At 34.6% G+C, this 14,372-nt stretch overlaps 2 protein-coding genes across 2 annotated transcripts; one reads left to right on the forward strand and one right to left on the reverse strand.

The window, feature by feature from the left end:
- On the forward strand, window positions 1-3,973 carry LOC145606845 (DUF21 domain-containing protein At4g14240-like). Its single transcript, XM_081662688.1, has 13 exons — window positions 1-247; window positions 564-640; window positions 979-1,062; window positions 1,153-1,266; window positions 1,402-1,485; window positions 1,576-1,647; window positions 1,780-1,847; window positions 2,206-2,293; window positions 2,416-2,489; window positions 2,583-2,928; window positions 3,038-3,084; window positions 3,190-3,259; window positions 3,730-3,973. Exons 1-13 carry the CDS (start codon window positions 1-3, stop codon window positions 3,919-3,921), a joined length of 1,563 nt encoding a protein of 520 aa, XP_081518814.1. The 3' UTR covers window positions 3,922-3,973.
- Window positions 3,974-4,147: 174 nt separating this feature from the next.
- Window positions 4,148-7,302, reverse strand: LOC145607223 ((-)-drimenol synthase-like). The gene is made up of 7 exons (XM_081662947.1): window positions 7,210-7,302; window positions 6,475-6,754; window positions 5,960-6,332; window positions 5,336-5,548; window positions 5,084-5,222; window positions 4,659-4,916; window positions 4,148-4,555 (listed from the first exon to the last, which is right to left on the reverse strand). Exons 1-7 carry the CDS (start codon window positions 7,300-7,302, stop codon window positions 4,253-4,255), a joined length of 1,659 nt encoding a protein of 552 aa, XP_081519073.1. The 3' UTR covers window positions 4,148-4,252.
- Window positions 7,303-14,372: the final 7,070 nt, after the last annotated feature.

The following is a 14,372-nucleotide window of genomic DNA, read 5'->3' on the forward strand; positions in this document are numbered from 1 at the left end:
ATGCACATGATGAATGCAATCACATTAGCGCGCACGGCGGCGCGTTGTTTAGGGGCAGTGGAATTGGCGGAGGTAAGGCGGTTGCCGTTCGGGTCAACATGGTGGATAATATACGCAGCAATATCATTTATGATGGTACTTTTTGCGGGTATAATGTCCGGTCTTACTCTTGGGTTGATGTCTCTTAGTCTTGTTGACCTTGAAATTCTCCAACGTAGTGATGATGTTTCAGAGAAAAAGCAAGCTGGTGATCATTCTTTTCTTCTTTTATTCTCCTCCTTATGTTGTTGAATATTCGTTGTTGATGTATGATAAATGTATTCCTTATTGATTTATAAGAAAATTTAATGAAATTAAACTAGATTATTGAGAAATATGAGAATGGACAACAAATATGACAAAATCATTATTAAACATAAATTACTACATTTCAATCATTGGACATTAATTTGGGAAGACGAATTAGAAAATATTGTAAATTAGTTTTCGTGCAAGTTTAATTTCAATTCTCAATATTTTTCCTTGTATGTATAGTAGAGTGATTTGTATGCTTGTATACGCAGCTGCCATTCTTCCCGTTGTTCAGAAGCAGCATCAGTTGCTCGTCACCTTGCTTCTATGCAATGCTTGTGCTATGGAGGTATGAACCGACATTTCAACTTCCCTTTTCATGATTTTAGTCGTACTTATTGTATCTTCTTGTTTTCGATCATACAACTTATCAATTTTCATGTATTAAAATTGTTGTTGTATTCTAAACATATATGGGAGAAGAATTTTCGATATAATTCTTAGTATATGATGCTTAATGTGGCCAAAAAAACGTGTAAATATAAAATAATCAACTCTGAGATATTGGTTTGTTCTTGTTGCTTTAATTAGCAGTTATATTGTGCTTGCACTAATTTCTTCTAATTATCTAAAACTTATTAAGTGTCAAATCTTTGATGTAATCAATTTCTAAATTGTCTTTTGCAGGCCCTTCCTTTATACTTGGATAAGCTTGTCAATCAGTTTCTAGCTATAATGCTTTCAGTAACTTTTGTTCTGTTCTTTGGAGAGGTATATTTTGTGAAGATAAACCATGATGGATTTATTAAAATAAAGTTAAATACCACATTTATGAAGCTCTTAATATAACATATTTACTAGGTTATTCCTCAAGCTATATGCACCAGATATGGACTTGCTGTTGGTGCGAATTTTGTCTGGCTTGTGCGTATATTGATGATAATTTGCTACCCAATTGCATATCCGATTGGCAAGGTATTACCTCAATCAATTTCTATTTTGGAGCTGCCTATCCCAATTTACTATATATTTATGACTCAAAATGATGCAAATTGATCATGCAATGTAATAACTGTTGTTGGACATCAATTGTATTTTCTTGTATGTCAGGTTCTAGACTATTTGCTGGGGCATAACGAGGTTCTTTTCAGGCGTGCTCAATTGAAAGCACTTGTTAGCATTCATGGCAAGGAGGTAAATCAACATCGTGCACAATGAAATCTTTTGATACTAATAACATGTCCTATTTATTTATGTTCCCGTACTACCTTAATCAAAATGTAGGCTGGCAAAGGGGGTGATCTTACCCACGACGAAACAACAATTATCAGTGGTGCTCTGGATTTGACCGAGAAGGTATGTCATCTCTATGTACACAGAGTCACAGAATATAGATTCTTTCATTTGATAGATTGGGTCTAAGGTAAATATTCCAGGTCCTACAGTATCTAAGTCTTCAATTTTTTTCTTTTCTGTGGTGGGAGGAAGACTGCCAAGGAAGCAATGACACCAATTGAGTCAACATTTTCATTAGATGTTCATTCAAAGCTGGACTGGTAAGCTCTTGAACACTTTACATGCCTTTCGAGAAGCTGTACACTATATGTAGTACCATACCGTGTTTCTGTAGTCCATACTCCTACCATACTTTCTAATGATCATCTTGTCTTTTGTTTTGATTTGGGGCATTGGATTATTTGATTTATGCAGCCTTATCATAATAATTTTAAGAGTTTTTTGTGGTTAGTTCTTTGTGTTACTTGCACAAACTTATATTGATGGTGACGACTAGTTCTATGAAATCCACAAAACATGTGTTGTAATGCTATTCTAGGTTTTATCGTAGGAGGTGCATACCACAATTATTGAAATTGGTGTATTCCCTAGACCCTAATTGTTTAACTTCAAATACAGGGAAGCGATGGGAAAAATTCTAGCAAGGGGCCATAGTCGCGTTCCTGTATATTCTGAAAATCCAAAAAACATTATTGGTCTATTGTTGGTAGGTTCTTGTCATTGTTTAGTACACACATGGAATCACAAGTTTTACTTCCATAGGTTTACATGTACATTTTCCTCGTAATGATGCTCATCCATAATTAATGAATTTTAAATCGGGTTAAGGTAAAAAGTCTGCTTACTGTTCGGGCAGAAACAGAGACCCCTGTCAGTGCAGTTTCCATTCGCAGAATTCCAAGGTATGCCTACTACTCTTGTGACATTTTTGAGTCATTTGCCGTTGCAATGTAAGAAACGATTACAAAATTTAATATGTATTCAATCTTTGCTAGGGTACCTTGTGATATGCCTCTCTATGACATTTTAAATGAGTTCCAAAAAGGAAGTAGTCATATGGCCGCAGTTGTAAAGACTAGAGCGAAAAGCAAGAGCCCTACTAAAAACCATGAAGAGAAATCTAGGGAATACAATAATGCCACAACTGAGGATTCCGCATTAACAACTCCCTTGCTTCCGAAGGAAGAAGAGAGCTCGGAAAAGATAGTTATTGATATTGATAAGACTTGGAAGGCTATCACTATGAACGGGCAAGCTGCCACGAATTTTCCATCTAGTGTTGAAGATGGTGAGGTCATTGGCATAATCACCCTCGAGGATGTGTTTGAAGAACTTTTACAGGTATATATGGACTGTACATGTTTATAATATCCTAGTGTATGTACAACTTTAACATAGCCCTTTATACTATCTGAAATACACTTGACTAACTAGTTATTTGTTATTTCAGGAGGAAATTGTTGATGAAACAGATGAATATGTTGATGTGCATAATCAGTATGTTCGATTTCATGGTTAAAGATCTCTTAGCTTTTTAATAAGGTGTGCATAATTCTTGAATGTTGTGATCAACCTGGCCTGTTTGCCTTTCATTTTTTGCAGGATTCGTGTGGCTGCTGCAGCTGCTGCTTCTTCGATTGCACGAGTCCCTTCAATGAGAAGGCTAAACAAGGCATCAATAAGTTTTCCTTGAATTTACTTATTGCATGATGTTATAACTAGGTGTTTCACTTCTAAAATGCATATTATCAGCATATGCACAATGATCTAGTTGAAAAGTTGATAATTTGTTAGCATCTCAGGGGTAATTTACATGCATTTGGATCTCATTAGATCTCACATTAAGCTCTATCCTACTAGTCAATTTCATATCTGAGAGTCAACATAATACTACTGGTTGGAATTTTTAAGATTTTTGGACCCAAAAACGCTACTAGTTTTTATTAAACTCTAGGATTTTTCAAATGTAAATATGATAAAAGTATGCTTCACAATAGATGGTAGATTTAACATAAAAGCCTAAAGACTGATAAGAGGATTTAATATATGCATTAAGACAATTTTTACATTTTTAATGAGATATCACGCGGATATAGACCTTTAATCCAAGAAAGATTGTAATATTTCAATGTTTAAATGTAGGGTGGGTCAAATAAACAAGGACACAGTCGGCGGAAGTCTTCTAATGTAGAAAATTGTCTCTCACAATCGCTTTTCGACTCAAGCAGGGAAAATTCTGCCTCGTCGACACCACATAAGTCTTGTACAGAGGTTTCTGTCTCAATGAGATTACAAGAAACCACTACTGAACCTTCTCTTGAAACTAAGAAATGAAAAGTCTCCAAATTTTGTAAATGGAAATAGTGACAAATTTCTTATTATTCAAACAAAGGATTCAAATTTTATTTGATAAACTTGTATTGTACATGCCAAATCACCCTGCAATACTTGAAGAGTTTATTTGATACACTTGTATTGTACATGCCAAAACATAGAGAATGTAGATATTTATTTGATACACACTTATAAAAAGTAAATTCAGAAAACACTGCTGATTATTTTGTGACGAACTGAAATAGAAATATAGCCTTAATTCAGGAGGTTCGATGGGATTACCAATAGGCCAACAAGCTAGGACACCAAATCGATTATGCTTCACACATAGTTATATAGGAATAGGCTCAAAAAGTAGTGATGCAATTTTATCCTGTATGATCTGGTTGACAACAGTAAAACCATCAGTTCTTCCTTTATAGAAGATTTCAGGTGCACGAGCAAGGTTGATGATCCGATCCAATAAAGGCTTTGGGATCGAGTATGGTCGAAGCATTCCTTGGTTTAAATCCTTCCATGCATCCTCCACTTTCTTTTCTAGTACTTGATAAACATGTTGCTCATCTGCAATTCCTGTTTCCTTCATGTAGCATTGTACAGAGGAGACTACATGGTCTCTGCTGTCCTGCTCAATCTGCAATACATATGTATAATAAATCAATAATTTATACGCGCAAATTATTTCATGCAACTGGGAAACAAAACTAAGAATGTTATCAGGAGTAAAGTATATATACCTTGGTGCTTGCGATGTCATTCAATAGCCTAATGATCATTAGTGATGCTTCAACTACCTTAGGCATTGGATCTTGGCACACCCATTCAAAGTCTTCTTTAGTCGCAATGGGTTCAGTTATGCCAAGGTATGATCCGACGATGCCCTGAATTTGGCCAATTGACACTATAGAAGCTTCCAAGTATTCATCATATTTGGGGGTATACTTTATCTTGAGCCATCCAGCTTCTCGAAGCCATGCCTCGCAACCACGATAAAACTATAGAACCAAATGTATTTAGTCAAGCATTACCATCATAAAGATCGAACCCAAGTCACTCCTGGGGAAGATGGAGGGGCAAACCGTCCTTCCACTCCATGATCCTCAACAGTACATGCCCTATTACATAACAACAAATAAATCATGTGAATTAAAGTCGAACATACCTGCTCTTTATAAATTTGTACACCGTATGATCTGCCTTCTTCAGCTAGCTCTTTCTCAAATCCATCTAATGTTTCAAGAAGCACTTGATAAACACTATTGAAATATTCTGGCAGTTGAGCTACATAGCTATAATCCCACCTATGTATGTACTTTGCACAGTTAATTTAATTCACCCAAACAATAGTACTATGATATATGGATCTAGTACAATATAATTTTGATACGTGTATAATATGATTGAATTTACGTACCTATGAACTGCTTCGACGAAGAGTTTCAAGATCTCATGAGAGCCATATGCGTCAAATATATCATCAAAGACTTCCACAATCATAAATAGTTTGATGAGTATTTGTCTAGCACGACAATATTGAGGTTCATAATAGCATCCCAATATCCAAAAATGGGCCTCTACCAATCTATCTCTTGCAAATGGTGCCTTTGAATACAAGTCTTTCCACCACCTAATTGGACAAATGAGCAAATTCAAAGTCACAACTTGTTGAAACTCGATCCTTTTTAATTATGGTCAATGATACGTCCATTCACATTAATATAAAAAGAGAGATGTTCGATTTAGGGCCTGTTCATATTTACTTAATTTCAGTTCAGTTCAGCTCCAATCAGTTCAGTTCAGTTCCAATCAGTTCAGTTCAGCTCTTAATTTCCCTCTCACATAAAATATTCATTTCAGATTAATTCAGTTCAGTTCAGTTCAGTTCCAATCAGTTCAATTCAGTTCAGTTCAGCTCCAATCAATTCAGTTCAGTTCAGTTCAGCTCAATTCAGAAAATATGAACAGGCCCTTAGAAGGCTGAGAGGCTACTTTTCTTATTATCTATAAAGAAAAAGTGAGGAATTACGTAGAGAATTACCAGTCGATATCTTGCAATTCTTTTCGATGCAATAGCTGAAGCAAATTGAAGTCTAACTTAGCCAAGTTGAGAAGAGTTTTGTTGTGGGAAGCATCTTGTTCATAAAATTTGATGTAATGCTTTGACTCTAATCGAACAAAGCCTAGGTGAAGTGGTTGGTGAAGGGCGTGAGCTACTTGTTCAGCCAAAGGAGAACTCAACTCATTGACTACTAGTTTAAGGTGAGTAGTGGTGAAGACGATAGCTTCGTCTAGGATATGATCTCCATGGATACGAACATGGGATGCCTCGTACAAGCTTAGGATGCCTCGATTGTCGTTGAGAATGCAATCTTCAAAGCCTCCTTGGTCATTCTTAAACTTCTTGAAAACATCTTCATGATTCATCACCAATCAAGTTAAGTAGAATGTCAGTTTTTATATAAAATATGCATTATATATTCGGGTGTACTGTAATATATATATTACGGTCAAGAAAAAAAGTTCTCTAAACCAAAATTATTGTTTGTTACGTACCACAAGACACATGATAGCCATGTTGCCTGAGGATTCGAAATCGAGTGGAAACATGGTACAAATCATCTTTTTCACATTGATCATGGTAGGTTTCATACAATTGAAGTAAAGCTTCCTCAATTTCCTTTTCTAAGTAATATGCTAATCCAAGGCGTTCGATTGCATCGATGAAATTCAGCAGCTCCAATGGCTCGTTAACATTTGCAACTCTTGCAAGTAGCTCTTTCCTCACTTCCTCTTTTAGATGCTCAACTTCTTGCTCCTTTTCAAGTTGGGTTGCCTATATAATCCAATTTAATTTGTTATACACATTAAAATAGATGTATATACCCGTCACAAAAAAAAACAAAAAAAAATAAAAAAAACAAAAATAAAATTATATATAAAATGTAAAACAAAGATGTATATAAGGTTCAATTCATAATACTCATATTTGTTTTTCTTTTTCTTTTTTATTTTTTTATTATTTTTTTTTTATTTAACTCATTTATTGTAACTAAAAATTGTATAGGAATTCAATCTTTTAAGAAAAAAAAAATTGACAAGAACTATATAATACCAAGTTGTATCCATGCGCTTAAGTTCAACAACACGTAAAGTTAATAAGCAAAATAAAAACTATTATAATACTAAAATACAGTCAATAAAAATAAGTAGTTGCGAAGAACATGATTTAAGTCTCATGTAAGATTGACTAGACTCAACAAAGAGTAAGGGTAGATAGATTAAATAAACCTTATCAAGAGGAGTAAATTCTAAAAATTTGTCACCCCAACGGGTTGGATGAAAGTAAGCAATAGGTTGAGAAGCAGAGGTTGCACTAGACATATTTTCAGCTCTCAAAATGTATATATTAGGATTTCTTTCAATTCTTTGGATACACTAGGCTGAGACACTAAATGATAGTGCCTCGTTTATATAGAGTATTGGAGTGTAGAAACAAAGTACAGTAAAATTTTAGCAAGTGTAGCACATAATTTAAAAAATTAAATAAAATAAAGGCTGTAATGTATACAGCCATGCAAGTTGTTAAATTGCGGCCTAATAAGGTTGTCTATCAAAATGAAACTAAAATATCGGACCCTTAGCTTCATAAGCTTTTTTATTTATTTATTTATTTTAACTGCATTTGTTTTTTTGGTGTTTAGAGAGCCACAAGAACAGGGTGAGAATTGATCCCAACTCTCAAGATCTTCTGAAACCGGGAGGGAAGCTCTAACCACTTGAGCCATTCCTCACTCTCTTTTTAAATGCATTTGTCAATGTACAGCTTTGATTATTTGTAAAAGTTATAAATATCATATGCAGTATATTTCTATAACATTGTATATATTGAAATGAATCAAACAATACTCAATTGGTTCGGTATGGATTGTATATTAAATTAAAAAAAATGAAGGGAGTATGTATTTTACTAAATTTTTTTTTTTTTTAACATTTATGTAAATTGTCTCATGCATGTTCTTTCGATTTATTGGGTGGTTACTGGTTAGTTGATAAATAGTTAAATACCCATCGTTTGTAAAATTATTTTTAATTCTGTAAGTGGTATACTAGCTTTGTGCGTACCTCACTTTTGTTTGCAGTCATACGTCATACTCATAACCTTAGCAATTTATTCAAGTCATTACTAATGTATTTACCAGGGTGTTTAATTAGTGGAAAATAATGGTCATACATACATTCAAATCCTATGTCGTCTATATGCTTTTCTTGTATAGGCTTATGTTCCAACTAAGCTAGTCAACTACGACTCAAATAAAATTTTGTAGAATCTAATATTATTATATATATAAAGGGGAATTTTTTTCCCGAGTTTTTAGAGAGCCACGTAGGATCTAATTTTCTCGGCGCGCCATGTAGGATTATAAATCTTAGTAATAGCCAATTAAATAAGAAATTATTAATTTCTTTTAGAATTAAATAATTCAAATGCCACATGAGCAAAATTGGCGAATGAGATTTTCAAGTTTAAATTAATTTAATATTAAATATTATCTTTTAATATTAGGAATTTTATCTAAATATATAACAAATTTTAGATCATAAATACAAAAAAAATAAAAAATAAAAATAAAAAAAATAAAATAAACCGTGCATTGCACGGGCTTTATTTAGTTATAATATATATAGCACAATAAAATTTATAACGGACCGTTTTGTGTGTGGTTGGTAACACTGTGTGACTGTTTAGTAACTCCTATAATAATGACTGGGAAACTCATATAATACTAATAGAATAACCCCTGTAACACTGATCAAATAACCCTATAATAGCAGCCCGTATAAGAATTTGTGAATTCAAAAGTCAAAATACAAATTTTCCAAATTGGCTGCCTGTGGCTGGTTTTTATCATCAGTATTCCCATTTGGCAACTTGTTTAACGGAGTATTTCCAAAATATTGTGTTGTATGCCTACTTTTCTTGCTACCTAGTATCTACTAGTACTAGTAAGTATTGTATAATGTATTAAATGTATATCCACTTGCTCACTAGACATCCATTGATTTGTCGCATCAATTTGGATAATCTCAAATTAAATTAGTTATTCTAATTTTTAGAAAGTTTTATATGCATATGCATGGTAGGTAATTCTTTTCTATTAAAAAAAAATTCTAGGGATTTTGACTCATTTGATTCAAAATACGGCAATTTTAAAATGGAAAATTTGAATATAATAATACAACCTTTCGTCGATCTTGTTTTATTAATCCAACATTTTGATTATACATTATTAATCCCACCCCTATTCTATTTTATCAGGCCCAACCAGTCATCCACCTACTACAGCAAGTTACATGTCCACATGTCATGTTGTGATTGGTCCAATTTTTTTATTTATTTTTTTCTTTTTCCTTCCTCCTTCCTGCTTCTTTTCTCTTTCCTTCTCCTCCATATTTCACGGGCAGCACCCTTCATCCTTTTTTTTTTCTTTTTATCTTTTCTTTCTCTTTTAATTTCTCCTTCCTCTTTTTCTTTTTCCTCTTTTTCTCTTTCCTTCTCCACCCACTCACCAACCTTGAAACCCATAAACCAACAACCACAACCATAACTTAAACCCAGAATTTCCACGCACCCCCTACCCCCTTCGAAACCAGAAAACAGAAATTTGACCCTACCTCCCTCGACCCCCTTCGTAACCCCAAACCAGAAATCCACGCACCTATTTCAAAACCTAGTAAACCCACTCATCCTCCCTCAAAATTCAGTTCAAAACCCCCACCCACCCACCGCCGAATTTTGGGTTTCGAGGTGTTTGGAGTGTTGTGGTGGGTTTTTTGGGTGTCAAGATGGGTTACGACCTTACATGGTTGAGGATTTCGGTGGTGATCGTTGATGGGGGTGTCGGAAATGTCGTCGAAAAAGGGTTTCGGAAATGTGGGGAAGGAGGAGTGGAGGTGCGGTCAAAAAGGTTGGGGAAAATGTTGGCCGAACTATGGAGGTTGAAGAGGAAAGGCTTCCACCAGATTTAATGGAGGCAGGGGGAGGGGTCTGATTTAATGAAGGGGTAAGGGAAAGAGAAAAGGAAATAGAAGAATTATTAAAAAAAGACTTTAAACAAAAAAAAAGTAAAAAAAAAAAAATTACCTAAAGAATAGGTAGCTAGTGAACTTGGCCTGATAAAATAAAATGGGGAGTAAAGGTGGGATTAATCATGTATAATGAAAAGGTTGGATTAATAAAACAAGATCGGCTAAAGGTTGGATTATTATAATCAAATTTTCCTTTTAAAATTCATGATTAATTTGACCAATAATTGGTTTCGCATTTTATTCCAAGTGATTTGTACTTTTATTAAGTTCAAGCACCCATATTATTTGATAGCATGCTATTTTGTATGATTATAGAGTGGTTTTTAGCATTGAATATGTGAGGAATTGATGCCTTAATTCTTTATTCACTCTATTTTTATGCAATTTTTGTGTATCATATGCTTCACGGGTTAGTTGTTAGTGTTTTTTTTTTGAGATTTTAGGTCCAAAGACGACCAATGAAGCCTATGGATGATGAACCAAGGTTAGAAGCAACAAGATGATGGAAAAGAAGCTAAGGTAAAGGAGTCAAGTCAAGAAGAAAGAGAGATGTGTAGTGGAGAGGCCTCTCCATAGAGTGGCGCGGCCTCTCCCTAGGAGCGGCCTCTCCAGGTCAGTGGAGAGGCCTCTCCACCCCGCTGCTGTAGCTACTGCCAAACTTGGCAGTTTCAAGGATTTTGTGAGGAGAGGCCTCTCCAACTATATGTCGCGGCCTCTCCACCTTGTTGCTGAACTTCCTGCCTCACTTGGCAGATTTGAAAGAAGTGATGAGGAGAGGCCTCTCCAGCATAGGGGAGCGGCCTCTCCAACTGAGGAGCAGCCTCTCCACCTTTTTGGAGAGGCCTCTCCACCCTGCTACGGAGCATTCATTCCCCAATTTTCCCCAGTTTGGAGCGGCCTCTCCAGACTTTGGAGCGGCCTCTCCAGACCTTGGAGAGGCCTCTCCCGACGGGTTCCGCGAACTTTCTATTGCGGAGTTTACTATGAAATTGGGGATTATAAATAGCTTTAAGGGGCTCATTTGTAGGATCTTCTTCCTTCTTAACTCCTTTTAGACTTCTTAGGCCCTTAGTTTCTCTAAACCCTCTTTAATTAGATTAGTTTTCCTCAAAACTCAATCATTGTAATTGAAGTTTGTTCTATCAATTTCAACAACAATTATTCTCAATCTTGAAGCATCAATTAGTAATCTCTTTCTCTCTCCTTTGCTATTTAATTTTCTGATTTTATCTTTTATTAATCTTAGTTCTTGCTTAATCTTTGTTAATTGTTCTTGCATGTCCAACCATCCTTGTTTAATCTCTCTCCTAGTTTAATTGAATTCATGTTAACCCTAGATTTAATTGTTAGATTGTTTTCCACCATGATTAGTGAGTAGTTAATTAGCTAGGGGTTGGGTGAAGACCCAACCAAGCCATGGGTTGATTGTTAATTGTGCTTGCATGTTCATTTTGGGTTGATGATTGATTGTTAAAGAATTGGTTAATTGCATGTGTAATTGGATGGCCACTTATTGCTCATGTATTCACTTCTATGCTTGCATTGAGAGATGGAGTCTAGTTGTGAGCGTATTCTTATATGATTATGCTTAATTCCTCTTGATTATGGTTCCTTGTTTGAATGATGTAGTAGTTTTAGTTGCAACAATTAGGTGAGAAATCCCAATTGTTTGTGCCTTAATGCTTTCTTGGACCGATTGAAAGACAAACCCGAGTTAGTAGTCTACTTCCCATTGTTAAGACTTGGTTGGCCTATCTTGTTAGTTGAGTTTGGTTTAAAAATGCTTAGTGTTATGGCTTCGAAAGAAGGCAATGTTGAGTGCCCTCTCTATCACCCAATTTGTGTTCATGCTTACCTATTGATTTGATCTGTTGGTTTGGTTGGAGTCGATCCCTATTTCCCCCTAGTGTTTGTCTCCATAGTAGTTAACTAATCAAAACCCCCAAATTTGTGACCGAACTAGATTGCAACCGTTTCATACTCTCAGTGTACTTACTCATTCCCTGTGGATACGATCCTCTACTTACCCTAGACATGTCTTAGGTTGGTTTAGGTAGAAATATTGTTTGGTTTTAGGGTGATCGTCCAACGACCGATTATTCCTTTACCAATATTAGAAATTTGTTTTTCATTTCTATGGATTATAGTAAGCAATATGATATATGATCATATGATGAAAGCCATCTGAAATGCAATCAAGATATTAATGAGATGAATAATCATCTTTTAAAAACAAAAAGAAAAAAGACTTCCAAGAATCAATTGAGCAAAAATGATCTTATGAACACATACATGGTGCTAGATCGGAATATGATAAAGCATGTATAATGTTAATAATTGAAAGAAGGGAAATTGTTCTCTGTACCCCTGAGATTTTAAAAAATGCATCGTGTACCTCTGAAAACTTTCAAATGAACCAAATATCCTACTCATCTAATTAACAAATGCAAATATCATTGACTTATCAAACTAAAATCATGTCCACGCACAAACTCCTTTATGGTACTTTATATTTATGCAGTAAAACCGCTAAAAAGAAAAAAATACATCAGAATTTGAACTCCATCGATCATTCTAAACCTAATCTTCTAGGTGTTAGAATTTGATTTATTAACTTAGTTTACTTGATAATTAAATGATTTTGCATTACATTAGCATTATTGTATCGTAACAATTCAATAGAATTTGCTTAAGGGTCTCAATCTTACAAAATTACCATTTGTTATGAGTTTAGGGGTTTTGGTGCATTTTCGTACATGTAATTTTTTTTTTTTTTTTTTTTTTTTTGGTTCAGAGAGTCCAAAGAACGCGCAGAGGCAAAACTTATAAATACATGATGTTGTGAAAAGAGTTTCATATCAAATAAGATGGTGTAGTGCTTAAAGTCTTGCTTGCAATGGTTGTAGACGTACTGTGGCTTCATTTAGCTAGCACCCTATTTTTTTTCTTTTTTTTTTTTGAAAGAAGTTCTAAAGGACACTAAATTTCATTAATTACAGTCATACGACATCTACAATATAATTCACAAGTAACGATAATGAAAACGAATTTAACACAATCAAACAAGAATTAATCGGGGAAGGGCTAAGAATCCAAATCCATAAATATAACAATTCTGCACATTATCGATTCGTTGTCTCATACAACTTTTTGAGTGGATCCGTCGTCGCTTCGCAATTTTGTGATAAAGTAAATTCTTGTGCTGATTCCGTAACCCGAATCTGAGCCATAATCAATCGTAGCCCCGCACAAACGGAGACCAAATTAAACACAAATAAAACCTTGTCTTTTGAAGGAGTCCAAAAAACCTTGTCTTTTGAAGGAGATCGAAAAAATCTTGTCTTTCGAAGGAGTTAAACCCTTTCTTTCGAGGGAGACATTATAGTAACCTAAAAATCAAAAAGCTTACAAAAAAATAAAGATTGGGGCTTTCCACCGGTGAAATCCGATGGAAGTCCCTTTCAAATGTACAATGGAGACTAGAGTTTAGGAGAGAGAAGAGAGAGGAGGCTAGGGTTTTTTTTAGTCCAAATGGTATTATTGTCTTCTTGAACTTATGTTAGTTGTACTTTTAGCACCTTATTTTTGAATAAGTGCAAAATGGTTAGTACTTACTTCCTCCATTTTCTTTTACTTGCACACACCTTTAAGGCACGCAGTTTTAGGAGATGATTAGTGAGGGTAAACGAGCGATTTTATCAATATAATTTTTACACGAAGATTAGAATAGGGTTAAGTATCATTTGTAAAAATTATAATGAATAATTCATCCATTTAGATTACATCAACCCGACCTCAAAACATGTGCCACAATACTGTGTTGCAAGTAAAAAGAAACGGAGGAAGTATAAAATTTAAATTTGGTATGTTATTATAACTTTCAACTGTTGCCTTCTTAGTGAATGAGGTGAGGTTGAATTCAAGAGACCAAAAATCAGTCATTGATGCAAGCATTTTACTATTATTATTTTTTTAATCTATAAGATAGTATTCCTTCCCCTTTTTTAGTGCATTCAATTATTTAATGTTTAAAATTTTCAATTATGCTTCTAAACCTATAAGGCAAGAAATGGTATTATGATGTTGGTTTTTTCTTTTTTTTTTTCTTTAAGTTTGTAGTCCGTATTTTGGAATTTATTTTTAAGTTGTAAAATTTTAGCTGTATAAATATTTGTGTGCTATACTGTTATACCATTTTTGTCAAATTAAGTGATGTCCGTTTGTCCCCCCGGTAGGAAATTCTTGCCTCCGCCACTGAGGGCGGATGATGAGAATCAATAGTAGGATCTTCTAGAATCGGGAGGAAGCTCTGTCAGTGTATAAGTTTAGAAGTTTATATATTACTAGCTTAAGTCCCGTGTCAT

The sequence above is a fragment of the Chenopodium album genome, chromosome 23 (assembly GCF_948465745.1).
Source record: "Chenopodium album chromosome 23, dcCheAlbu1.1, whole genome shotgun sequence".
In the NCBI taxonomy this organism is placed as follows: domain Eukaryota; kingdom Viridiplantae; phylum Streptophyta; class Magnoliopsida; order Caryophyllales; family Amaranthaceae; genus Chenopodium; species Chenopodium album.

Bases quoted from the DNA above. Each gene is read 5' to 3' on its own strand.
- LOC145606845 (XM_081662688.1), top strand. From the start codon at position 1: ATGCACATGATGAATGCAATCACATTAGCGCGCACGGCGGCGCGTTGT. The intron at 1,267-1,401 runs GTATTACCTCAA...CTTGTATGTCAG, and splicing joins TTGCATATCCGATTGGCAAG to GTTCTAGACTATTTGCTGGG. The intron at 2,490-2,582 runs GTATGCCTACTA...AATCTTTGCTAG, and splicing joins TCCATTCGCAGAATTCCAAG to GGTACCTTGTGATATGCCTC.
- LOC145607223 (XM_081662947.1), bottom strand. From the start codon at position 7,302: ATGTCTAGTGCAACCTCTGCTTCTCAACCTATTGCTTACTTTCATCCA. The intron at 6,333-6,474 runs GTACGTAACAAA...TGAATCATGAAG, and splicing joins TGGCTATCATGTGTCTTGTG to ATGTTTTCAAGAAGTTTAAG. The intron at 5,223-5,335 runs GTACGTAAATTC...GTACATACATAG, and splicing joins TTCGTCGAAGCAGTTCATAG to GTGGGATTATAGCTATGTAG.